Below are 27,659 nucleotides of genomic sequence, written 5' to 3'. Positions count from 1 at the left end.
CAAGCCCAAGAATGGGGGGCTTGCCAGGCTTACTTATAAGTTTTTATGTAGCCAAAAGCCAAACACACAGATTTCCAATCCTAATCCATATTTTAAAATGTTCTAGCTTTTCTCTCATGCCTTCCCTAGAATGTTTTCTCAGCAATATCGGGCAACTTGAAGAGAGTAGTAATTGTCACATGTTGTATCCCTCAAAGCACTATCCTAGTTTTAGGTAACACATTCCTGCTTCTTCCCCTAGATTTACTGCTCCCACCTTCTTATTTTAACTCAGTATAAATTAGGAACTGCTTGAAAAATAGTAGGAACTGCTTCCAGAGATGCAAAGTCTGGCAGGACTTTCACTGCTATCATTTTATCACTCCTCCATTGCAGGAATACTTTGTATTTTAGCACAAGCCAGCTCCTCCTTGCTGCCTAGATGGCCTAATGCACATTTTTAAAGATCCCCCCATCATATACCACAAATCACACACCACAAAATCCAGTAATTGTGCACACATTCTGTTAAAATTATGGTCTCCAATGTATTCTCAGTTTTTGAGAGATCATAGCTGCTTTGTGCACGTGAAAAACACATGACCGACATAGGGAAAAGGGTTTTTGTTCAGATGTGCCTTTGGGATCAACTACTGCTTCTCAACTTCCTTCCCTCTTCCTCAACTCTACGTTTGGGATGTCTTTGAGTAACAGATACCCAAACAGCCCAAAATGGAAAAATTGGTTAGTAAAACCCCAAGAAGTTATGCCACAAGATTGCTAGGGATATTAGGAACACCAATTCATGCCCTTCACCTGCTCTACCTTCAAAATTTTTTGTCTTCTCTGCAGATGCACAAGGAAAAGCTCCCACCTTAGTTTACTAAAACAACATGTACACTTAAGTCTGACAAACGTCTGCACTGCTATCAGAAGAGCTGGTCCTGCTTCTTGTCCAAGAACTTCTGTGTACATCAGGAACATGATCTGGCTGAACTCTAACCTTAAAGAGCTCATCCTGCAGCTGTGCAAACACTAGTGCCTTGGCAAGGAAGGGGGAAAAGAACACGCTCCTAGGGAGAAATGAAGATCAGGCTGCCCTTTTTAATGGCAGCATGTATTTATGTCAGATTAAAGCACAGCTCAGTTGTTGATTCAAGTGATGGTGAGAGCATAGCCCAGTTATGGGTATAGCAACACACACAACACAGTCGCAGGGACTTGGACTTTCTAAGCGAAGTGGCGCTTTGAAGGCAAGCACTGCACAAAGCTCCCAGTGCAGAAAGCTGCCAGACCCACTTCCACAGCACGGCACGGTGCCATCAAACCAGACCGCAGCAGGCACACAAGGATTAACGATGCCACTACGGAAGTCGCATCTTGAAATTTCCTAGATTTTATGCATTTACATATTCCATCACTATACTAAATAAAACAGGGGAAAGTAACACAACTCAATAGTCTATCCCTATCTTGTCCAAGAATCAGGATGTATTAATACACAGAAACACATTTCTGAGTAGTACAAAACCACATGTCATTTTTAACACTAATGAATGCCAGCTGACACAAAGCACAGGCTGACTGTCATGTTGCTTAGCTGCTCCAGACACCTGTCACTCCTTGGCAACAAAAGGGAGAAAAGGTCAAGACGCCGTTAGTAAACCCAAAAGGGAGACTCACTTTTCTACCAAAATTGAACTTGACAGGAACCATCATCACAAATAATGCTGAGAGGTTCAGGTGTTACTGGTTATTGACGGCTTACGCTTCTGCTGCTACCGAGCCGTCTACATATTTTAGTCAGTTAACATTAAGAAAATCCATCTGCACTGTCATTTATTAATAAAGACAGCATTATTTGTTTTGGGGTAAGAATATACCGTATTAGATTTCATTTCTTACATGCATAGTATTTATGTAGTTTATACAAAAATATATATATTTTCACTGAATCCCTGCAGAACTTAGATAAAGCTAAGGCTAATATATTCCACTTTCTCGCTTTCCAAATCCTTAATTGCTTTTGCATGAATGCAAAGAAATCCAGCAAGAAGAAAGCAAGCAAAATAACTTTGTCACGTTTAAAAGCTGGCAGACCAAGTTTTGACCTCCTTCACTCTTCTGACAGCATAAAGTCATCAGTAGTTACTAATGTCTTTGTCTCCATGGGGCAAAACTGGATTGTAACCCACACAAACATGCATTGAGACCACTTAGCTCTTGCGTTTCCACAGAATGGGCCCCTATGCCTTCTGGGGTATAGTTCTGGGGGTTCAGCTCAAGCCCATAACTACCTACTATACTGATGTTTATATTCAACATGCATGCAAGTATACCCACAAACATGTGTTAAGGTTATGGTGGTCTCAGCCTTTAAGTATTGGTCCTGATTCTCCTCTTCACTGCAACTGGGCCTATGTCAGACAAGGAACTGTCAACCCCAGTCCAGAAATACCAAAAAAGACATTGGTCCAGGATACCTTTACTTCAGAGCAGTTACATTCAAATTGCAATGGTTCAAGAAAAGAATCAGGTTCAAAACAATGAGGAAGGTGAGAACTATTGGAAAACGTTATGGAATGGCAATAGAATATCTGGGGGGGTTAAAAAGCTGCAACTGACTCATTTTTGACATCTTTTCAGAAAAACAGACTGTGTAACTCAGAAGTAATACTATCACTAGCTAGCATGATTTTCTATTTTTAGTGCATTTTAATATGTTCTAAATGATTCTGTTGAAAAGAGCAAGGAGATATAAAAAGCATATATATATATATAAAGAGCATATAAATAACCAAAAGCTTTTTAATAGTCATAGCTATCTGCATTGTCCTTAGCATCTCAATATAAAGTGAAAAAATAACCTGTTCTGGACAGGTTACTCAAAGCTGTTACACAGTCCAACGCATCCTAATGCCAGCTCAATTAAGTGACACAGGATTCCCACGCAAGAAGGGAGCCTCTCGGGGGCACTGAGTGATAACAATTCCTACTCTCCTGTCTCTAGCCACAGAGCTCTAGCTCCTTACAGGGCAGATATCCCTTGGGTCAAATGCAATCAAATCACTTCAGTGGTTTTACAGCAGAAGAGGCTGTAAAAGCACATTTGAAAACACCACCTATGCTGCTCCAGAATTGCACTGGGAACTGGACCGATCGTGGAGGATATGGTATATTTTTTACCTCTGACCCTGCTGTGCTAAAAAAAAAAATTTGGTTCAAGACCTTGAACTCAGGCAAACAAAACCTGCAAATCTATATTCTAGATTCATTCCTTCACAAACGTAATATATATTTTATTTTAAATCCTGTACATGCACTTAAACTAGGTTACAGATGCCTTTTATGAATCCCAAAATAAAACAATCTCTAGTGGTTAATTAGTGAAACTGGATAGAGGTATTTTTATCATTAGTGCTCATCCAAATGAGATGGCAAAATTATTTTCTAGCAGCATTTAAAAATGGAGTCTGTATTCAGTTAAATTTGATCTCTGCCCTAGCTTCTTTGGGTCATGATCCTAAAAAAAACCCAAGAAACCTCAAAATAATCAGGACCAGCTCAGTTCACAATGCAGATACTGGAAAGAAATTTTATATTGAAAAATCTGGTGACACCACATTTCTGAGCTAGTGCTCAGAAGGTTTTTGTAGTTGGCTGTGAAGCAGTATTAAGACAGTAAGAGTTACGAACTCATCAACTGCGTGCATCTGTGCTACAGGATGCACTAGAGAATGTGGCTGTTAAAAACATATCCCAGTGTGCCTCCAAACATGCCACAGAAATACCCTTAAACAACTAGAAATTAGAAGCTGACAACGAGACTCCTGTTGGACAGAGGAGCTCAGGTAAGGATATCTTTTTTGCTTGACTTCCTAAAAATGAAGGGACAGAGTACTAGTAAAATGCTTCAAGATGATAAAACTGAACACTGAAACAAAATGTTTCAGTGTTATGATCGAGTTACTCATGCTCAAAAAATAGCAAGCCATATAGCCTGACCTTACTGCTGGGCAAGCAGCTGGCAGCCAGGCAGAATTCTGCTCAGTTCAGACAAGTGAAAAGCAGCTCACACAGACCAGCACGCTTTTTGTTCACAAGCACCCAACAACAAACAACATCCCAGCGCACAGCTTGGAACAAATAAACTCATTTTATACCAAAGAACTGCCAGGAAAGCAGAGAATGCAGTTACTACTCAGTGACTTCAGTGGGACTGCCCACAGGCAAGCCACCACACATCTCCAAAAGTGGGCTCCAAGTTAAATTTCAGAGTACTTTGGGCTTAAATAAAAAGTTAAAGGATTTTGTGAAATTGCACAAAAGCATGACCCGTGAATCAGTACTACACCTTGTCTGCAACATTTCCAAACTCTCTGGCACTACCTAAAAATGCTTTACAAAGAGCTGTGCAATAAGAACTGCAACCCCCTCCTCACACCTAGGCTAACTAGTGCTTTTAAATACCAGGATAACATCTGAGTTTAACTGCAGCAGATACAGCTAACTGAGTAAAAGTAATTCTGCTTTTCTCTCCCCTGGAAGACTTGAAGTCTTCCAAGTTGCATTAAGTTACAGAACATGCATGCTTATACGGCTGTTTTAACGCAAGTGCCTCAACGTTTCTAAATCAGAGAATTAAACTCACTGGTTCTGATTTGCCAGCAGTCACTGGGGCCGGGGTCTATCACCAAGTTCTCTTTGGCAAAACATAGCCTCATTTGAAAGCATCTGTACCACCATTCTCAAAAGAAATTAAATTGCTGTAGAAATGGATTTTGAACATAGATATTTAGAGCAATGAGGTACAGGTGAAAAAGAAGAAACCCTCACACCTTCAACATGCCACCCCATGGTTTTTGTCTAGTAAAAAGCAAAATCGACAAAAAACCCTTCTTCACACATATGATATGCATAGAACCTTACTCCACTATCATTTATTCCCATGTAAATCAGGAATGTCTCTACTAAAGGAAGTCTATTTATACAGGTATAGGCGAGATATAAAGAAAACCAGTACAGGTCCAAAGGATATATTTGTGAAAAGCTGTATTACCATATATGCATCTATGTATATGTGGTGTTGGATTTTAAAAAAGCGCTCTCAAAATTACCCCCTTCAGTGCAGTACAGCATACATTGCTAAATTCAGCATGAATGTGCTAAGCACAGATCATTCCCTGATAAGGTTTATTTGCACTCTTTTAACATTAATACAAATTTTAAATTTGGCCTTCTCTGTACCCACAAGTAATGCCATATGCACTGAATTGGCCTAGGTGGATGGGAAAGTAGGATTTGTTCCCTTTTATTTTTATTAAAACAGCAGGTTATCCAGTATGATTGGGTCAGTGTTTGGCCGCCAATATTTTTCAAGTCTGAATATTCAAAGCCATGAGAACAATTATATTTGATGGGAAAAGGTTTGGCTTTTGGAAAGAAAGTGGGGTTGAATTCAAGAACAATAAACGCTTGAATTTCAAAGCTGGTTTTGTTTGATTAAAAAAACCCCTAGGTTTGGGTTTTCCCAACTTTCATAATACAGGTTTAGCGTCCCTCTTAAAAGGTTCCTCACATTAGGTTATCTCCCTTCTAAACATTAACTTGTATTTTCATCGGTGACACAGTTAAACTGAAAAAACACTTAATGATGACAGAATTCTGGCTTTGATGAACACACTGCTCAGGAGATGGCTAACATTTCACATTTAATGGCCTCAAATTTGAAGAACAGCATTATTACTGCTTTGTTATAAACCCTCCAAATATGAAATTAAGATTTTTCATACCAAATTAAGCATATATTTTACAGGGAGAAAAGAAAAAAATCGCTGTGCCTGTCATACACCCCTTATATATATAAATATACACAAAAAATGGATCCAGGCACTCTGAATGTATCTGCCCAATAAAGTATCACAGTAGATATCTTCTTGAAGTAGTCTATCTCAACACATATTGAACCTGGTAGGTACTTCACCTAGAGATTTTGAGACCATGCTAAGGAACCTAATTTATCATTTATAATTGGAATGTTGAAAAATTACAAGCTGTGTTGGTTGTAGGGTGTAATCAAGGCAGTGTTCATAAGAAGTCAGAACAATGCTGGTACTTTCAAAAAAGGTTGGAAAAAATTCAAAACCAGCCATTTAATAGTTGAGTCAATTTGGTTTTCAGGGAAGATGGACTACTCTCTAATGATTCACTGTGCAGAGCACAGCACTAAAAATGAAAGGAAAATTAGCATGGATTTATCTTTGTGACCAATTCCTTGGAAACTCTTGGGATTAACATACTCAATTACAAATCCAAAAAAACAAGAAGTCAGTCACGGATTAAAGTTTGCGAGACCAGCCTACACGCAATTCTGAATTTCTTCAGACAACAAGGGGGTTGAAATATGGAATAAATTGTCAGTGGTAGCAATATAACTAGGCACTGTAAATGAACTGAGAAAGAATTAGGATATATTTTCAAGAACAAAAAGCAAAGCACTATCTAGACAATTTTGGATTAGGTTGGCTAACTGTATTTTATGATATTCCAAGAAGTTTGGCAGGCTATTTGCAGGATCTGTTTTCTGTAACTATTGCTACTAAACAATATTTTATTGAATTGGAGCCTACAATTAGCTTTTTTTGGTGGGCAGGAAGGGGACAACGTTCTGTGGTGCCCTACGTCTTCTACTTCTGCATGTTAAACCTCTGTAGGAGGCCGGTAAGGAACAATGCAAGAGAAAAATAAGCACCTGTTTTTCCAAAAATTACCAAGAGACAGTGCTGAGTCTCAAATGCTTTGCTCCTCACACTGTGTCCATTACTGTGCTTTCCAGGTCTGCAACTTCTGTACTATAATTTCCATAAATATTCTGCACTTTTTGAACTGATTAACGTTACCCAAGCTGAGGGGTTTGGATTAATTTCTTTTTACATGTTTCAAAAACAAATGAACAACAACAACAAACCCCAATCCCCAAACAAAACTCCTTCACTTTCTGGATAGGATTGAGTTACCTCAACATAAACCTCTTACTACTACTAATGCTGCTGCTGCTTCGGACAGGTGAAGGTCTTTGGCAGGTCCTGTGGCACACATGCCAGTCCCATACAGCTGAGCATCCGTAAGGGCCATCTACACGGACACTACATTGGTTTCTCTCAGGCAGCTAAATTTACACCTCATACCAACCTTAAGGACACTGAATCCTACCTTTTACCCATCTGAAAGTACCTGTCCACAGAGAATAAGTTACTCATTCAGGATACGCATGCATTTGTGAGAGTTCAAAAGCCAGGTTTCCAAATTATATAAAATGGAAATCACACACACGTTCCTACTTTGCTTCATCATAAAAGTATTTTAAGCTTACCACACCAACTGAGTACATGCACACAGAAGTAGCGACTATTAAATGCCGACTGGCATTTGAAGTATTTGAACAGGCAACTGAATCATTTGAATACATAAGAATGACAAGACAGCTAGCTGCCTGTATTATCATCCCTGTTACAGAATTTTACAACCAGATGTTCTTATTCTTAACACTGGGGGAAAACACTGCTCTTATCCTTTAACAAAGATGCTTTTTATGAGGACAGTTACTACGCTTCAGTTCTCAACTCACTGCAAAAATACCCATGCTTCAGGTTTTCTATTGCCTGGTTGTACCCTCAGAGTTGCAAAGTCAATTGGAAACAGAAAGTACAGGGATGTAGGTAAGTCAGATTACATAAATCAGGGATAAGCACACAGAAGCGTTAAAGCTACATATTTTTTAGTACTATATCAGATACACTCAATTCTGCATGCCTTTTGGATAAGAGGGCTAAAATTCCCATGTCTGCTTTCCATATTTTTAAAAATACCTGTTGTGTTTGATAGGAAAGCATGAAAAAGGGAAAAACAAAGTAAAGGTCTCATGCAGCAGTGTTTCATGTGTGCTTTCACTGCTTGTGCTATCAGCTAGTCTGAAGTACTGACCAGTAAGAGTGTGTGGAGCACTTCACAGCTCTCATTGCCAGACCTTGCTGGACCCACAAAATCACCACTTACTTAAAAGCATGTTTATCTAGGCATTGTGCTTACTCAGCTTTTAAGACTCGAAAATTCAGCTCTAAAAGAGAAACTATGATCCTGGTGTTTTGTTTTTTAGTACATTTATCTTGTTTGTTTAACACCGCTCACATGTACGATTTCCCTCAGCCTCCACAAAGAAACAGCTTTCCAATCTGTGCTTACACCTTAGCTCTGGATTCTCAAGGCAGAAGAGCAAATAACGCACCATCAGGATATGTACACTATACCCTCCCCTTCCCACTTGCCATTCATTTCTCTGTCATGGCCCTACACTGCCAGACCTTGACACAGGGACTACCTATTTCTCCACCTTCCCCCTAATTCTGCAATATATAATACAAGCTCATATTCATATTAAGTACATTTCAGATAAACAACACGTTCCAGTGAAGCACTGAGCACGTTTTTCCTGCGCACTGTGTTGGCCTGAAAGCTATCTTCCATGCTACTGTTTCCACAGAACCACTCCCAACTGCCTTGAACTCTTACCTGATATTTCTTACATCGCCTTTGATCTTGCTGTGTTTCTCCTTCTCCAAGCATGACATGAAAGCAACATTCCTTTATTCTTTTACATTTGAAATCAGCTATATTTCAAAGCTCTGATGTCATCAGGACAACTTTGTATCATCTCCAGTGAAATATATCTGCTCAACAGCTGTGAAACAGATCTTTTGTTCCACTACTCAGTTTAAAGCCAGCTACATAAATAATTGAATGAGATGGTGTGTTGTAATGATGCCCAAGTATTTGTCTGTCAATCTTCAAAACCCAAAACCCTGTCACTGACCTACTACTACAGGATGATGCTGAACTATTGGCTTTCCTCAGCAACAGCTTTAGTGCACACTGTTACTGCAACCAGACATGGGAAATACAGGAATGGACACCAAAGAGGAGGCTTTATATTTGCATTTCATCCCTGCAGCCATCTCGGTAGCCTTCTATGTAGATTCCCTTGCCACTGTTAGGACAGACCCAGCAGAGCAAGGGTGGGGAAAGGGCAGAAATTCATCTATCGACCAGCTCTGTGGATGGAAAGGCTTGATTCTGCACCGCCCTGTCATTAAGTGAGGCTGTAAGTATGGGTATCCCAACTTTACATCCTGAAGCATCTTGGAAGTGGTGACATGCAAGGGTTCAAGCATCAGGCTAAGAATCATGCTGAAAGGACTTGAATTTCCAGGACCCGCTTTTCTTTCTGCTTTCGATTCATATTTCACTGAGTTTTCTATTTTCAAAAATCAAGGGGAGAAATTAACAGAATGGCAGGAAGATGATGATGAAGAAATGCAAAGGGAAAGAGAGATCAGGTCAGAGAAAGAAGAGCAACATCAAGTTTCCGGCTGTTAAGCCAACCCAAAATCTCCTCAGACTTCACCAAGCTTTATCACTTTGATGACTTAAAATTCACCTCTTAAAAAAATTATTAGGAAGGCCTAATCAAGGGAGAAGGAAAACAGACTCTTATCTCCATTTCCCCTGCAATCACTAAACTACAAGGCCTGCCTTCTGCTATATTAGCTCTCTACCTCCATGAATTGTCCCAATATGGGTGCACATTTTAGTCTTGTCAAAGCAACTGAAAACACAGTTCCCTGTCTCTCCACAAAGAATCAGCCATTGCAGGAAGGTAAGCACCAGCCTTAACCCAGCAGCATCTCCTAGGAGTAAAGCCCGTGATGCCAGTCACTCGAGTACACTTCCCACCAAATCCTGTATTTTAATTACTGCTTTTCCCAGAAGCCAAAGGAAAGCTGATGAAATGTAATGTTTCAGAGATGCCACAGTTTGGATCCTCCTGGTATAAAAGTGATCGGTATCAAGATGAACTTCAGGAGTTGTAATATACCAATGTTGGAATGCTAGGAAAAGAGACAGCAATACGTTCTCCTCAAGCACTAATCATTGTTTAATTAACGTAAGTTTAATCTTAATGTATGTCTGCGCAAGTTCTGTCCGGATATTCTGTGTGCTAAGCCTGAGTACCATCTCTGATATTTGGAAAGTATCACAGAATAAAATATATGATGAGCCCCAGTGCTTCACTGCTGCAAAACCCATTTACATAAGGCTTACTGTAGTTATTCCTCAGGTGTTAAAGCTTCATTGAAATAAAACAGATACAGTAACAAAGGTGTAACTGACAGTCGTATTCACCGATGTGCTTTTTGATTCAACTCTATAAATATTTACTCAGTGCAATCCTTCAGAAGATTTACTTAGAAAGTAGTTCAAGTTCAAATCCCCATTTCATTACAATGCTAAAAGAATATTCCCCATACACCACAGATCCAAGCAGGAAGCACAGGTAAATATTAAACTTGTCCAGAGCATTGGGAAACAATCAGGAACATACCATATGCACTAGCAACAGTGCAGGAATGCTGGGCACTCAACTACCATTCTCTCAAGTTGAAGGATTTATTCCCTCATGGAACTTCTTTCATGAGCATCACTCCATAACCACAAACTGATCAGTGTTCCCAAGCCTCACAGCAGAAATACAAAACAACTCAGCTTTCTTTGTGTAAAGCTAAGAAGGGATTTAGAGACCTCTTCTCTCTCTTCTCTGCATCCCTAGGATACCAAAATTGGTTGTCTCTTCAGTTCCCAGGCAATTTGGCTAGTTTTATACAGTTTTGGAGGGGAAGTTCCTTAAGGCCACTAGTAAAGAAACTCACCAGGGCAACTAAAACCAAACTGAGCTCTTCCCACTGCTGCAGGTCTACAAGATTTCTTCTGTCACTTCGCCTCCTTTAAGCCTTAAACTTGCCCCCAACTTCTGTGCAGCGTGAACACAGAGGGGTAACCAAGGTACAGGGCTGAAGCTTTCAGTGCTCAGGTGTTAGACGGAACCGACTCCCACCCTCAGTCATGGGCATCAGGAGATGCAAAAGCTCATGTGCTTCAGTACAGTATGGAGAAAGAACCAAACACAGACTAATACAGTGAAAAGAACATCTGACCTCACATTCTCGGAGCAGACTTGCATTTTACGTATCATCTAGTGATATCTGTGGCTAATAAAATTCCTCCCTACGGTAAGATGATTAAGGTACCTCAGGCTGGAGGTCCCAGAGGCCTTCACCTGTCTTCAACCCCTTCCACAGCTGCTCACATGGGAAGGCATAATTTTGCCATACAACATTTGATACAGAACTTAATTTACTTGTCAGACAGTAAAGGAAGCAAAGACACACACTGCTACGATGGGCAAGAAGCAGGGCTTTCAAAACTAATTTTCAAATGGAGAAAGAAATCCTAGAAGGCAATCATGAAGCTGTTAAGCATTTTCTGAACAATTCAGGGAAAACCCCAGCAATTCCCATGCTCAGTAAGAAAGACCTAGAAAACTTTTTAGAATTATTTATATTTCTTTTGGACAATAATGAAGATTATTGTCATCTCCAACAGCACTCGAAAATCCTTACTAAAAACATGAGTTATGACCAGACCAAGTCAAATTAAGGACTCTTTCAGAAAGTAAAACGTGAACCAAATCTTAATTATCTAAGCATGCTAAATTCATCTCAGAGCTGTGAAGGTGGCTTCTACACTAGGACAAGAACACACCTGTGAAATCTCAAGAACACTGCTTTAAATTCAGCAGAGAATCTGGCTAAAGAGTTGGAGCACAGTCAAGATTTGGGTGCTTAAAGTTTAGAAAAAAGAATCAACTCGTGTATTATTTCACAAAGCTAGCATACTGTATATCACTCAACTATCCTACTCTCACCCACTACAGCAAAACACTGCCATTATTTTGATGGCATAGTGTAACTCTCTTGCAGTAAACAGACTAATCTGTGTTGAAATTGTAACCGCCAACAGCTAATTCAGAAATAGTTAGCATGGAAAAAATGGAGCAAGTTAGTGGAGCGTATTTGTTCTCTAAGAGCCTAACATCATGCATAAAAGATGATCAGACCCTGAGGGAGTCAGGTATACACACACTGACCACGATATGTTTCACTGAATAGTAAAACATTACTTAACCACCATCTCCTGTGATTGATAAAACTAGCTGCCTAATAAAAAATGTTCTAGTTTTCCTATCTGTTAACCTCACTCATGTCTGCTTAATTGTAAAAAGAAATAGCAAACCTACCTAATACATACACAAACATATAAAACTGACGAACAATGTGGAAATTGCTGTACCAAGTGATCACTTGATACTCAAGTGACCAATTCATTGAGTTCAAGTTTGTCATGTGTTTCTAAATAGGCAACGGCACAAGATAAACATCTCTTCCTGATCCTTCTTAAATTCAAGGCTATATCCTGAAGCATGAGAACTACACTCCTATCTAAGCAGGCTGAAATGCAGTGTATTAATGTTCATAACCGTATTCAGCCCTCTTTAAAATCCAGTTTCACTACTTGACATGTTCAGGCAATTCATTTTTCAAAACAGTTACATTTTAAGAATTATTAAATCAAGGACCCTGATTAATTTTATAATTTCACTGGCACTGTAGGGCAAAATTATGTCCTCTGTTTCTGAAAAACAAGGCAAACTAATTTCAGTTCCAGCTATGGTCTTTATAATTTGGAAGCAAGAGCTACAGTTTTTGCCGAGTTTATTATTTGCCTATAGAGTTCTTCCCAAGTCTACAAAATGAACTTTTAATTTAATTTTATCCCCAAATTCAAGTTTTATAAATATAAGCTCCAATAGAAGTGTTTCCATGAATACAAAGAAGCTTTCAGTATGAACATTTGCACAGAAGGAATGAACTTTGCCCCTGACATCTCATATCCAAGGCTTCACTGTACTGAAACCTTCAGTTTTCCTTTTGCAAACGTTAAAAGATTCAAGTGAACTAACAATCTGAGAAAGGAAACAAGAATTTTAAGTTGTTAAACATGAAAAAAAGAGTCAGTCCTTTTAGCTCAATCGATTTGGATGAGTTTTTCTTTTTATAAGAAATTATCTGAGGAGTAAGCACCAGTAAGACCCATTCATTTAGTTACTCTTACCTCAATAATATACAAAACCACGTTCTTGTAGAAGCAATATAGTATGCACTTGGTAACTCGATTGTAACTCCAAGCTCCATGGACCAACAACAGCTTCTCCAAGTAGGAAAACTGAAAGAGAGAAAACAAGTTTTCACATATATGAAGAACAATTTTAAAAAAATTGGTTAAAGTAAACCGTTGCCCTCAGAAAAAGCACTCAGATCAGCTATGAAAGCTGTTCTTCAAGTGCACTATTTAAATAGCTTAGCAGAACATACATGCAAAAAACACTTAAAATATTTACAGGAAAAGCTTTTTTTGTAGCAAAACCTCCGAGTGTTTTTAAGTGGTCTTCACTGCCTTTAAACAGCAAGTAGTCTTCAATTAGTATTACTATCCCGATAGCAAAATCAAGCAAGGTTAACATAGATTGTAGATTGAATATAAATGTGAACTTTTCATGGTCAAAGAAGATTCCTGTTAGAGGGATTACAAGGTTCAGAATCTCCTTTCTCTTTGTTAAATGAACAGTCTGGTAGTTAGAACTGTCTTGAGCTTAAATGAAATGTACAAGGTGGGAACACAAGTGAAAGAATAGATGCATACAGTCTTTTATAGACAATGCATACTTACATTTTCAGCCCACACAATGTGTGCAAGTGTGTTATACAAAGCACCTAAAATACTGTATAAATTAAGAAGCAGCATTTGCCAGAAATGACAAGTAAATGAATCTTGTAAAAATGGATACCTTTTAATGCTTGTTTGAACCACAGCTACAGCTCAAATTCAGCTTCTCAATTCAGCAGTTTTGAAAACGGACTTTTATAGAAACAGTCTCACAACACAGCCTAGGAAACACGTAATTTTCTAGTCTTGGCTTTGTCAGTGAAGTTTTTTTATGGCCTGCACCATTTCTCTTTTGTCCAGTTACAGACAGCTCAAACTGGTGACTAGATTTACCGTTCAGCACATGTATACCTGAAGGGTTCTTGGACACTAAGGTGGGACCATTGTTTGGTTTGCTTCCTTTTCCACTGAGTGACTTGATAGGAAAAGGCTGACTTCCTAAATTTGGATTCTAGATCATGTATTTTAACCGAAACTTATTTGAAATTGAAAGCTACAGTAATGAATTAGGACTGTCATGAGATAGCTCTGCTCCCATGATTTCCAGCACTGAAATCACTGAACCACAAATCCTTTAAGAACAGCCGCTCTCCCATGCACGAGCAACTCAGATTTGTTAGGATAGGCCAGGAAGAAAGGAGGAGAGAAAAATATAAGTGAACCAAGCTTCACAGTTCAGTCTCTGCCTAACTTGAGTCAGGACTGAAAGTGGGACACTCACAAGGGAGTAGTTGACCTACTAGACACTTAATGCCTCAGTTAATACGCAACACAGCTACAACTTTCTTCACCAAAATTCACTAACAACACATATCAGCAGCGATGGGAAACTTGCCACTATGTCCTGACAAGTCACCCTAAACACCTCTTGTAGAGAATAGTTAAGACACACCCTAAAAATTTCTCTCTGCTGTGTCTAATAAGTGACCACCTCAGACGTAGTCTTCTCTGGAGCTCAGGGCAAGAAAAGTCCTACCAGTAATCACTCTCTTATCTGTACTCCTACGAAAATGAATGAACTGCATAGCACAGCAAGGAAGATACTAGTAACCTAAATAACACAGTTCTGAGCCTGCTCACACTGGTGAAGAGTCCCATTAAGACGTCACAGGGAATTGATTTGTTTTGATGCTGGTCACTGAAATTATGCAAATGCACGGCTATGGCCATACTTGAGCAACTGTAGGTATAGGGATCTACTAAGACATTACCCTTGTTTGGACACTACTGTATTCATAGAGTTTTAAATCAGAAGGGAACATCATGATCATCTGGCCAACCTACCTGCAAAAAAGTTTCTGTAAATTTTCAGTTGTCTCTGTATCAACCCTAGCATAACTTTTTTTATATAGAGATTATCTTTTAGAAAGATACCCCCCCCAACATGGCATCACCTCATCCTTTAGTCAAGATGGGGGGGTAAGAGAACAAAATGCACCCAAAATGCAAGCCAAATTAAAACAAACAAACAAACAACAACAAAAAAACCCCAAACAACCTGAAACGTGAACATTTGTTTAAGAAAGAAGCTTCCCTAGCAAAGAAAATGAAACCGTCCCTAGACACCTGTTGCTCTCTGGATTAAGATGATAAAGCCTTTTAACTGAGGAAAAAAGTTATTGAATTCTACTATTGTCTCTCTAAACAGGTCATTTGATTTGGCCATTCTCTAAATATGGATCACTGGTGCAGTGTCATTTCAATGGAAAAGGATGATTCAAACAGATGCTCCTTGCACTATTTGGAGTAGAGTCAGACACAGTTACCTTTATTTTTGTTTGGTTTATGCTTTGATTCCCCCTGGAATCCTTAACAAGCCTATATATAGACTTTCTCTCCCATAAGTGCCTACTTCTGGCACCACTGTGTTTGAAATACCATTTGAACATGAGATGCCACATTATAGTGGTTGTCTTAAATTACTCAATAAGAACATACTCTGCCTTCAAGGCATGCACATACAGTAATGCTTTAGTGGGAGTTATATGTCTTCACTGAAAGAAATATAACCCACAGATATCAAGTTTTTCTTTTGAACACTTTTCTTAAAACACACATTACCCTACAATATTAGTCTCCTTTACAAGAGGGATTCCTTTATACGTTTTCTAGTCAGCACAAAGCTCCTCTACACAATCACAAAAAACACAGTTCCACAGTGTTTTAATAATTTTTTTAAGTTAAAACTCTGTGCTGGGTGACAACCTTTTATTTCATATTGAAGTAGGAAGATTCATTACTATTGTCAGTAACTGCCTGACTGGAATTTAAAACAAGGGCAACTTACTTCCACATTCTAACACTAAATCCAAAGACAGAAGGTTTGTTAATGCAGAAGCAACACACGGACATGGAATTACTTCCTCAATTTAATGTTACTGCAACTAACACAGAAGGAATTAAGTGTGTAGGGCCCTCTATGGACAAAACTTTCCATGCTTATATGCTTACTTATTAAAATTGAAGTAATAAATGATCTGAGGAAGTCTAAGCAAAGAGCATTCAATTAAGTTACACAGCAGAAGCAATATATAGTCTACAGAAGTTAAAAATGACAAAGTCATTACAAGATACTATGGACTTTATAATTATGGCAGTTCCTATAGTGCTGTGTATTTGGAATATGCCACTGTTTATGACAGAAAAACCCTTGATAAAACAGTCTAAAATTTTCAAGATAAATTTGGCGAAAGATCTCATTCATTCAAGCCTGAAACCGAAGGTGCTTCATCAGACTGCAGAACAGAGCAGCAATACAAGACCACCACTTTGCTTCACAGCAGGATTAACACAATAAACAGCTATCTGTGCAAACAGCAGCATCATCCACGCCTTTTCAAAACCTCACCTTCTACTGAAACTATCAGAAGATGGTAACATTTCATATCACTTGGTAGAGCAAATCTACCTACACTCTGCCAGAAGGGAACATCAGCTGATGCTCACAGATCACTGAGGAGACAGTGAATCATCTCTGTTTCTTGTCAGCTCTGCCTGTTCTTGCCCTGCAGTCAGCCTTAAACACATACACCGAGCACCTCAGCTGTAAATAGTATTCAGAGAATGTGCAGCAACTCTAGCACCTCCTTCCTTTCTTATAGTTTTTTTTTCATCTTTATTCTACATCTTGGTTTCTTCAGTAAAACAAAAAAAAGGCTTTTTACTCTTCTCTTTAGCTGAAGTAATCAGTGCTGAATCTGATGGGATAGTTTGGGAGCACTCACCCAAACAACATTCAAAATAACATACCTAAAATGAAAACGTTGGCCAGCTCTCTAGAACTGTTGACCAATTCTTGGATATGCTGGGGGGCGTGGGGGCCGAATAAAAAAACAAAACAAAAATAAATGGAGGAGACACCTCAAAATAAGTATTTCCAAACAGCCAAACTGTTACACACCTGGTTATAATGCCTACTCATAGTAAGAGAAAACAGCTCGCACCAAGAGAGATAAATTACACATAAAAGCATATTAACATCAGCATCACACGAAGCGCCTCTTCCTGATAACTGAAGAGCCAGGACATTGCGCAGCTGTCAGGAAGAAACTGAAACTTTGAGGGGAGGTGGAGCTTTGCCCTGAAGAATACAATATTGTAATAACGAATCCCCCAAATACATCCAAGGTATCTGTTTTAGACAGATGCCTTGAAAAGGAAACAAGCAGAGATGCTCCTAGCTCGAAGGCTAGGAGAAGCCATCAAGCACCACGTGGCCACACAGCGCGTTTCTGACAACAGGATATGGCAGTTGCTCTTTTTTGCCTCTGACCTGTGCGATAGCATAATCCGAGCAATTGGTTGCCTGCATGCCCTCATTGCCACTGATCCCCACTCCAACGTGAGCTGTCTGGATCATTCCTACGTCATTGGCACCATCCCCAATGGCAAGTGTTATGGCATTGACGTGTTTCTTGACCATGTCTACTATTTCAGACTTCTGTAGAGGAGATACTCTGAAAAGGAGAGAAAAAGGTGTCAGTTTCTCACATGCTGAGCTATGTGCCTTTCCCAAAAGAACAGCTGTAATCTACATTTAGAAGTAATCAAAGGGCAGTTGCTGGGAAGTTCCTTTATTCAACAACTAAGTTTCAGAACCTGTGCCAAACTATTTCAGAAGAAAGTAGCTTTAAAAATAGTTTCACATTTATTATTTGCTCATATTTTATACAAAAGAGACCAAATAGATATGAAAGCTTTTAAAGCTTTGTTTTCCTCCCCCAGCCCCACGCGATACACTTTGGCATACACCAATGATGTTATATTGGGAACACCGGAGAAGGGATTTACCTCTTCAACTACAATGGTTTACAGATTAACAGTGCAGGCTTCCCTATCCGCTGTCAACAGTGCATCTCCATCCAGGAAGAGAAACACCACTAATATGTTCAGAGAGTAAATCAATCACACATTTTCAGTGATTTGGCAAAAGGTACTGCAGGCTTACCTTATTTCCTCCTCCAGCTTACTTCCCCACTTGCCAGGGCCATCTTTCCAATCTCAGACTATCCAGTTAGAATTAGAAAGAATAAGACCTCTCCCTGATCTCACATACACCTTGCATGCTGGTGCAACTCTGACTTCAGTGATGACATTACTGAATGCCAATTCAAAAACAAAATCCCCCTCTCATTTAACATCAGTTCCAGTTTGATAAAAATTCATGGAATTCAATAGAATTAAACTCGTCTAAACCAGGGAGAAGTGGAAAAATACTCAGGACTAGGTTACTAAATTGGATAAGACACCCAAAATGCCCTTTTTTATGGAAAAGGTGGATCAGGTTACCAAATCATATGAGGTATTCTGGAAATACCTACATGTAGATTAAATATTTCCATTCTAACCCCATCTGTACAAACAACCCTAATTCCTTTCCTCATCAGTTTTCAAGTTCCAAATTATTTTGTATTCCCTTAAATAAAGCTTTAGACAAAACTTTTCTACATCTCAAATCAGCCACATAACACTCAGAAAAAAAATAAAATGTAACTGATCTAAAAGCTTTATTATTAAGATAGGGGGAGAATGGGGAGCTTGGGGAATGGCAGAGACGGAGATTTTTTACATGGCATTTTTTCCAGAGTCTACATCCTCTGGGAGCAACTTACACAGCTTTTTAATACGCCCAGCTGGATTACTGCTGATTAAAAAAAAAGCAGTTATCTTGTTCAGCATTTTGCTTTATAGCCTTGATTTTGTTTAGTGCTGATCACCTCTTAAAATAACTTGATGAGTAACTGGGGGAGAAAGAGTTCTTAAGAAAAATTTGCTGGGCTCAAAATTCACATGTGAACTAAACCACCTGAAAAGTCTAGCAGCTGTCCTGTTCCTAAAAGCTGAAAACAGGAAAAAGTTGACTGGGCCATAAAATTTACTTAATACCATTGGATAGATTTATTAAGCACTCTACCTGGCAATGAAAACACCACTTGGCACTGTAGGGGCCCAGTTAAATACCAACACAAAACCCCAAACACACTAACTAACATACGATGCATGAAAGGTGTTGGTTTGTAGTTATAAAGCAGCTCTGAATATAGCTACATAAAATTTTAACTTCTCTCTCATACATACATGTGCACACACACATATCCCCCCCCCCCCCCGCCAATATTCACATAATAAAGTACTAAAGCATGGAGCAAGGAGTCAACAAGGACCACAAACCATAAAATAGGAACTCCAAAGGGACTTGGAGCCAGTGCTGGAGGGATGGGATTGACAAGTGCACAGACCCCCATTACCAGCCCCAGGGGCACCTCCAGTGCACAGGACCATATACTTTTGGCAGTCCCCTTGTGCAATTATTTCATTGCAGCTGAGCACTGTGCATATCTGCTAACACCCTCCTCAGACACACACGTGTCTCAGAAGTCCAGTTTGCGTTCATTTAGTTTTCAGTTACGTGGCAATAGAAATAGCTAAGTTGTTCCCTGGTTTCAAATAGGCTTAAAGTAACAAGGGAATGAAAAAAGACAGACTGTGAACAGCATCTCTGATTCTGTAGTTTAAACTAGCAGCTTGTCTACAGACATTTCAGACATGACCAGAATGTGGCAGAGATGCTCAAGCTTGTTCTAGTGCAGTTTAGCTGCGACATGTCAGGCAAGCTAATATATCCTGTATTCACTTGTGTGCCTGCAGTATAGGTGCGGCTTCAGATTTTAAGTCAACTTTGCCATTAATGACCCATTATTTGTCAAATCAATGGAATGCTTCAATATAAACTCATTTATCAACTAGTACATAATGTACACAGAGTATGCTTTTACTGTCTTGACCAAATAAAGTTAATTATACCCACAGTTATATAATACCCAGTTAAAGACTAACACCTTTATATTCCTAGTAAGACTAAACAAGCTACAGGAAACACTAGATCTATATTTTAAACACCAAAAATATCTCTGCACTTGATTTAAGAAGATGAAATCAAAGACAATATTTCAGCACAAAGTGTTACTTGACTATAGGTGTTTAATCTAAACACAAGCTTTATAGCAAGCATCCTCTTTGACACCTTCCCATCAAGTACAGCCCCAAACTCCAGAGAACACTTTTTGCTGCACAAAGAGGATGAAATACAAAAGTTGCAAATTGAGATGGCTACTGATTTCCTGAGGGGTTTTACTCCTCTCCTCTTCCAACTCACACTCTCAGCCTCCCTACCTCTTCTGCTCCTTGTAATCTATTTGGGACCAACACACTGCATTAGATGACATTAATCCCCTTAGCCAGATGATCAGAGCTGCAGCCCATTTCTGCACATTTGATAGGCTGTCTACATGAATTACTGGAAGATTATAGCACAGGACACTATTAACCTGCAGCTTCCCCCAGGTGGTATCTTGGAAGGGGAGGAAGAATAGCCAAGTTCACAAAGATTCCTGGACAAATGAATAAGTTCAAAGTAAAAAGCACAAGGAAAGAACTAGCTACTTTGGAGAAAAATTTTGCAGCGACAGGCAACTACTGGTAATTATCATTTGGTGGAACATCCCTGGCTTTCACTGCAGAGCTCACTGCAGCAATATCAGGATGTAAGCCTTGCCTTGATATACACCCAAATAAGAATTAAGATGTGAGCAAGACATCAGTTGCATCAAAATATTCTGCTTACTCATGTATTCATTCACTGGTCAGACAGCAGTGCTTCTTATAAAGGTTCTTAAGAGTGCAACTCAAAAGAGTTCACTGGGAATGTTGGTTTACAGATCAGTTATTTTTATTGTCACCGCTCAAAAGCATCTTTGACAACAGATACAACCAACTTAGTCTAGACTGATTCTCTCTTTTATGCATACTCCTGGAAAAAAAAAAAGTCAGGTTTCAAATACCACGGTTACATCGACCAGGTCGAGTCATCAGATGCTTGCTCAATATGCTTCCTTGAGAATCTGAATTTAACCTGTTTGGGCTGCAGAATGCCTGGGGTGAAGACTGCAGCTTTATAAAGTTTTTAGCATTCAACAATTGGCTGTGCAACGTAACGTGTTTATGGATGATGGAAGCGATGCATAAAGTCAAGTGTCAGCCATAGAACAGACCTGCTACTTGCCCACCTCTGGGACTTCCTTCTAGTAGCCTTGCTCTTGAGAGAGTAAAAACTGATATGGAAAAATGGAAGGTTCTCCTCAGTCTCAAACTTGCTTAGTCTTTATCAGCACCTTTAACAGATTAATACAGAAAGCAGTTTCCACCCCGAGGGAGATGACTGATGCCTTGATATCGCATTGCCTCCTCTGTAATGGTGTGTGTAGAAGCAAGAGAGGGCACAAAGCACTATACCTTGGGAAGAAGCTGGGAGAGAAATGCAGCCCAGAGCCCAGAACCCTCAGAAAGATATGGGCCCAATTATCCTCAGGTCACTTAAACCCATACAGAAACTGTGGAAGGAGGCAGAGGTAAGTGGTTTCCAGATAATGCAGTACTACACTGTTACTATCAGTAAATACTTTAAAGGTCCCTCTTGTACTTAAAGGAAGCTCATGAAAAAAAGAGCACAGGGCACAGCACAGAGCAGGAACACAGCTGCTTTCCACAGAGGATGTTAAGTGGCTTCCCACTGACTTCTGCAGATGAGCTCCTAATGGCTTCAAACCTTCAGTCTGCATTTACTTCTTTAGCTTGGGTGCACACGTTCATGAGCAGACTGCTTACCTGATATGTTTTGCCTGTTAAGAAAAGTTCTAGTCATATGGTTTAGTCTTAGGTAGTCCTGCAAGGAGCACTCTACAATCCTTATGGGTCCCTTCTAACTTGAAATATACTATGATTCTACTCAGCATTTTGCTGGAAGGTTTGCTCAGGCTTACTTTATTTCTTCAGGAAGAGAATTCAGGCACAGATGGAAAATCTTCCAGTTCAATTTTCTTCACTGGGAATACTTATGGGACAACCAGAGCAATTCACAAGTTCATATCAGCTCTGTCATCTTTCAGTGAAAGATTTCACACACACACGCAAAAAAAAACCCCAACACCCAACTGGTGAAGTGGTGATATTTTAAAAAATAAATAGCAAACATTTTATTTAGAAACCCATTTTGGTAGCAAAATTTTTTAAAACCTCAAAACTAAGTAGAAGCAAAACATCAAAATACACATTTTAACAAAGCAAAGCAATACAATACAGCTTTAACTTCAATTTTTAATGTTGTGCAACTGATTTAAATCAAATCAGTTCCTTTACTGCACTTCTTGCAATCTGGCAAGGCAGCTACCCCTCTTATTCCCAGACTCCATCTAATGTATCAAGGTGGATGCAGTCACAAATGAGTTGGGAAGGACACAATCAGCACAACCTGTCCTGTGTCACATAGGTCAGCTACACTCCACAAGATACTATCAGCAGGAAGTGAGAAACAGTTTCTTAACTCTGTCCCTACGCATATCTGTATTTATTGCACAGTTACAGATGCATGAGCGCAACTGATGGCAATTGTAAATAATACTTCTTACACAGGCCCTTAAACTACAGCTGCATCATTGCAGATGCTTCAAAGTATACAGACATAAACCACAGATGGGAAATTACAATGCAGTATTTCAGAAAATTATTAGTTTTATTTATTCTTTCGAGTCTAAAGGACCCAATGAAGACAGGGTTCTGCTCGAGAACTAGCAACTGAGACTACCAACTGTGTATAAAAAGAGACATGATTAATGAAGAACAAGATAAGTAAACTTTGTCGGAGTCCTTTTATCTATAAGACATAGACAGAAAAAATTAAGTAATTTCCAAGAGATCTGTTTATATACAGACCATCTTACAAGGCAACAAAGAGAAGGCAACCCCACAAGCTCTTCCACACCTGAGCAAGGCACAGCTTGATACACACTCTCAGCACTCTCCTCCATTCCCTCTACAGCTGTTGTTTTTTGTGGGGATTTTTTTGTTCGTGGGTCCCCTCGCCGAAAACAAAGAGACTGGAGCATTTCTGTTGAAGACTGCATACTTCCCCCACCCCCAAGTCGATACAAAATACTCTTAAGACATTCTTACCCACCCTTATAAATTTTTAATGTTCATTTGTAAAAAGAGGAAGGCAAGGAAGGAAGCTGCTTCAAGCATTACCTCCTTCTGCTTCCATGCTGTAACAAGGATTAAACACAAAAGACATTAATGTCTTTAACATGAAACATTAATTTGATATTCTACTTCCTCGAAATGCCTTGTTAATGCAACACAAGAGACCCTTAAGAGCCCACCTTTACTGCAGTAAACATGATTTTACCCTGTTATATCATAAAATACACTAGTACTTTAAAATGCTTAGTGACCTCATCTTCAGAAAAGGCAGAGATGGAAGACAGCCCACAAAGAGCTGAGAGCTGTCAATAATATTGACAGTTAAGCGTATGCTTTGGTCCCCAGAAAAAGGAGCAAGATAAATTAACACACTACCAGAAGTAATACTCAGAAAGCAAAGAACGTTACCATGACATCATATTTAGCAGTTTTTAATTACACACTGATTTCTCCTGACACACACCAGGGTGCAGATTTCAACCATGTGTCATCCAAACAAGGGCTAGTCTTGAATTACAGTCATGATGCTCCAAGATATCTGGGACCGACTTATGATGACAGAGTAACACACACAGAAGAAGAGTGAACAAAAGCACACACACATCATATCAATTCAAAATGTGCATTACACTGAATGCTTTTAATTTACCATGTGCTCTGAATCTCCTTCACCTGCTGACAACCAAAATTTCACAGGGACTGGCTCTGGTGCAGTACTTAAAACTGTGGAGACAGCTGAGTGAACTGATGGATAGTTTAATGTTCATGAAAAGCACCAAAGGAATTCATCCAACTAAATATAAGCGCCTCCAATGGAGACATCTCTATCTGCACTAATCACACCACGCTCCTTTTATAGTCAATGGGAGAGAAACAGGCACTTCTGCAGTGCAATTCATCTGGCTTATTTTAGACATGTACTTTAAGGGTATAGTTCATCTCCTCTTACAAGTGCCCTTTTCTCTCCACCAAGGTAAAAGGGGCTGAAGGTAACTAGTTCACATGAAAAAGCCTACTACTGACATGCAAAGTTACACAGGGTGAAACCCATCTTACATTACTGCAGTGCTAAATACCTTCAAATTCATCAGGCACACAAGCTTTTCCTCTCTTGCTTTCTGGCAAGGTAGAATGCCTGCTTCCTCCTGACACAGGCACCCGATGCTGAACTGATTGATATACCATGTCCTCCTTCCCTTCTCTTAAAACTCCTGCTTCTTTCTTCCATAAAAACAACCACAGCTTCATCACCCTTTGTCATTTCAGCTGCAATCTCACTTCTCCATACTTTCTTCATTTTTTTTCCCGAGCAGACCATCTTCCAAACTGCTTCACTTGTTCAAACTTATCAGACTGGTTTCAGGTCTATTTTTTTAATTTCAAAATCAGTTTTACATCCTATTGCACTTATCAGGACTCTCATTTCATCTTGTTATAAAAACAAAACAAAAAACTTCCTTCAGTTTTTCAGCCTCACTAACGTGCCAGTCACACACTTGACTTTGAGCAACATATATTACATCTAAATTTCAGGTTATCCAGAAGAGGGTATTTTTGATGCCTAGCATGGCTCTAACTCATAACACACACCCCCCATACATGTTCACAGAACATGGGGCAGTTCTTAATTTGTTACCAAAATAGTCCCTTCTGCATCACTTCAGGTATAATAGAAATACCTTCTTAATATAAAGCTCTCTTTGTAGTTATAAAGCCACTGAAACATACAGTCTTCTGAAAAGGAAGAATCCAAATTCACTTAGTACCTTTTTATCACAAAAGCAAAGATTTTTTTTTTTCTAATTATATATGTTGGTTTTTTTAAATACATGTATCACTAGAGAATTTCTCACTTGCATTCCATATTTTAAAAACTCATTTGCCACTCACAGTTGCCACTGAAATCTCCAGAGGACAAGCACTACGAAACAATCTTTTTATAAGTTGGATTCAATGTATTAAGCAGTGTGATATAACACACCGCACCCCAGTGAACACAGGGTTAAGTATCAAGTCAGCATCTTCTTCCTCTTTGATATACCTCCTTGCATGTTTCTGTCTTGATTGCCCTTCTCCCAACCTGCTTTATGAGGCAAAGATTAAATAGGGAAAATCTAGTTCAGAAAACAAATTATTTTGAAAGTGATGAGTTGGCATGAACACAGTGTTGAATGGGAGACTATTTTGCATTTTTAACTATAATGGTCACTAGTGGCAACAGCTATAATAAGTTTTTAAAGTGAAACTAACGTATCTAATTTTGAGCTTCCCTCACCCCAAGCTAATTAAGGCACATTCATTTCCATGCTAATCAGCCTGAGCAGTTCTCACGCAACACAGGAATCTGCCTTTTTCTAATGACAGAGCAAAAAAATTTCAGTCTGTATAATGTACAGATTAGTGCCTTTATAACCTTGAGGACATGGACAGAGAGCGAGCAGCCATGTATTTCACACAGCAGAGTTGTTTATAGACTTCTGCAACACCTGGTGAAATTAAGTGACAATTGAGCCTATGGCCATTAATAAGCACGTCAGCACATTTAGCAAGGCTCTGCCCTGCAGTGAAGCCACCTGATAACTGGGAGAGCCAGGGTGAGCACCTGCCCCTAGAAGCAGGACAGCAGTACTGTGGTAGCATCGACCACGCCACATGGGCAGCGTTGTCACCTGGCAGGATCTGCTCCTCCACGCTAACTACAGCTCAGAAATACAAAATACAGCAGCTTCAGACAGCATTACTACTGTAAACTACTGCTTCATCCAGGATCACATACATATGAAACAAACCACAATCAGTGATGTGGGAGGAAGATGAAGGTAGATGTAGCTAGTAAATTTGAGATAGTTTGCCATTTCAGCAGTGCTACAAACACCAACAGTTTTATTTCTTCAGAGTTCTAATAACTCTGCATGATTTATTTTTCTCCCTATGAAAAAGAAAATGAGAATGCATATAAATGATCGACACAGGCAATCCACAAAGCAGGATATCTTACCCAGTAATTATCATCAGAGGGCTGCAATGTACCAGTATATCATATTGAGGACTCACTACCCAAAATGAAAGTACCACCTACTTGTAAAAAGCAAGATTTTCAATTTCAGAATTATCAGTATACCGCAAAGGCAGCGTTATATTGCGTCAGGGAAGAAAGGTGAGCTCCCAAAAAATTTTTTCATGACAACACCACAGAAATACAAGTTATTTCCCACCCTCCCTTTAAGTCCAGTCTCTATTTAACAAGAGCAAAATGCTTGTGGTGAAGTCCCTAAATCTTTAGACATTTAGGAAAAAAGAACCAAACTTCTGGTTTTCACACTCCCTCCACAAGTAGGGAAGTTGAGCACCAGAGTGTTCCCACCAAGATTAAAAAAAATTCAGACCACTTTTAGATAGAAAAGACATTGACAACTGGAAGTCTGACTGGGAGCAGCTCAGTCTTGGTCAACTATTAAATGTGTGCTCTGTTCACAGCCAGGTTAAGTATTAACTTACAGAAAAACACACACAGCATGCTCACTGCTCCCAAACACAAGCTGCAAGAAAGGATCTTTACATCAACCTCTAACCTCAGACTCAACATAAGCCCCACTCTTTTCTTGGAAGTGTTGAAGGGAAGGAGGAATGAGAAGGGAGTAATATTCTAGAACAAAGTCAGTTATACTCCAAGTTCATGATTAAATTGAAGCATTACAATATGGCATCTAGAGTAAGGGGGTGCTTCTGCTGTGTTCAGTCACCACCTACGCTATAAGTTAATACGATCAAATTTACATCAAGAAGGTTTAGTAATAGCATCTCTGCCCATGGCCAGCCACTAACATGGCCATGTTGGTAGGGCACCTGTAACCCTCAAACATACGGTTCCAACATATCTGTACCTTGGTGAATGTTTCCGTATTCAGGTTTAAGACAGAGAAATGCCCTGAGGTTTGTGAAAACAACACTGATTAATAGCAGCTGCTTCTGTAACAGCAAAATGAAAAAACCAGACGGCAGAACAAACACAACACACGTTGGTCCCCTGCACCCCTGATTTTCAAGTGCCTTTCAAGTGTGAGGACCCCGTGGCAGAGAAGAGCACGTGAAACCGAAGCCGCACGTCACAGGCTGTAACACAGGGCTTGAGCACACCGCCTACTGGAATAGAATTGGCAACTATCAGGCAAGAGGAGACCAACCTGGTCTGGTCGCACCCCTGCCAAACTCGGCAAGTAATTGCTTGAGCTGACTGTCCCCAAAAGCTTGTCCAGGCATTTTGGGGCAGTCCAGGCAAAGTCAGGGTGTACTTTAACAGTACAGGATAGACAATCACAGTCCAGCGTCCATGCTTGCTCCTTAGCACTCTTATTAACAGTCTATGTGCAGCCTGAAGTGCGTAACACATGAGGAAAAGCCTCACAAAACTCAACTCCATCTGTTTTTTTTCCAAACTTGCACTGACTTCAGAATCACGCCTCTTCTGA

At 39.5% G+C, this 27,659-nt stretch overlaps 1 protein-coding gene across 1 annotated transcript in view; it reads right to left on the bottom strand.

Moving 5' to 3' along the window:
• ATP8A2 (ATPase phospholipid transporting 8A2) overlaps window positions 1-27,659 on the bottom strand; it is a 306,672-nt gene that overhangs the window by 135,136 nt on the left and 143,877 nt on the right. Inside the window, exons 26-27 of the mRNA XM_075050583.1 lie at window positions 17,429-17,612; window positions 13,045-13,155 (exon numbers count right to left, since the gene is read on the bottom strand). Of these exons, the coding sequence (XP_074906684.1) occupies window positions 13,045-13,155; window positions 17,429-17,612 (295 nt within the window). The remainder of the gene's footprint in view (window positions 1-13,044; window positions 13,156-17,428; window positions 17,613-27,659) is intronic.

The sequence above is a fragment of the Buteo buteo genome, chromosome 18, assembly GCF_964188355.1.
Source record: "Buteo buteo chromosome 18, bButBut1.hap1.1, whole genome shotgun sequence".
Taxonomy (NCBI): domain Eukaryota; kingdom Metazoa; phylum Chordata; class Aves; order Accipitriformes; family Accipitridae; genus Buteo; species Buteo buteo.
The sequence above is the reverse complement of the archived record's forward strand: the minus strand, read 5'-3'. Positions and strand labels throughout refer to the sequence as shown.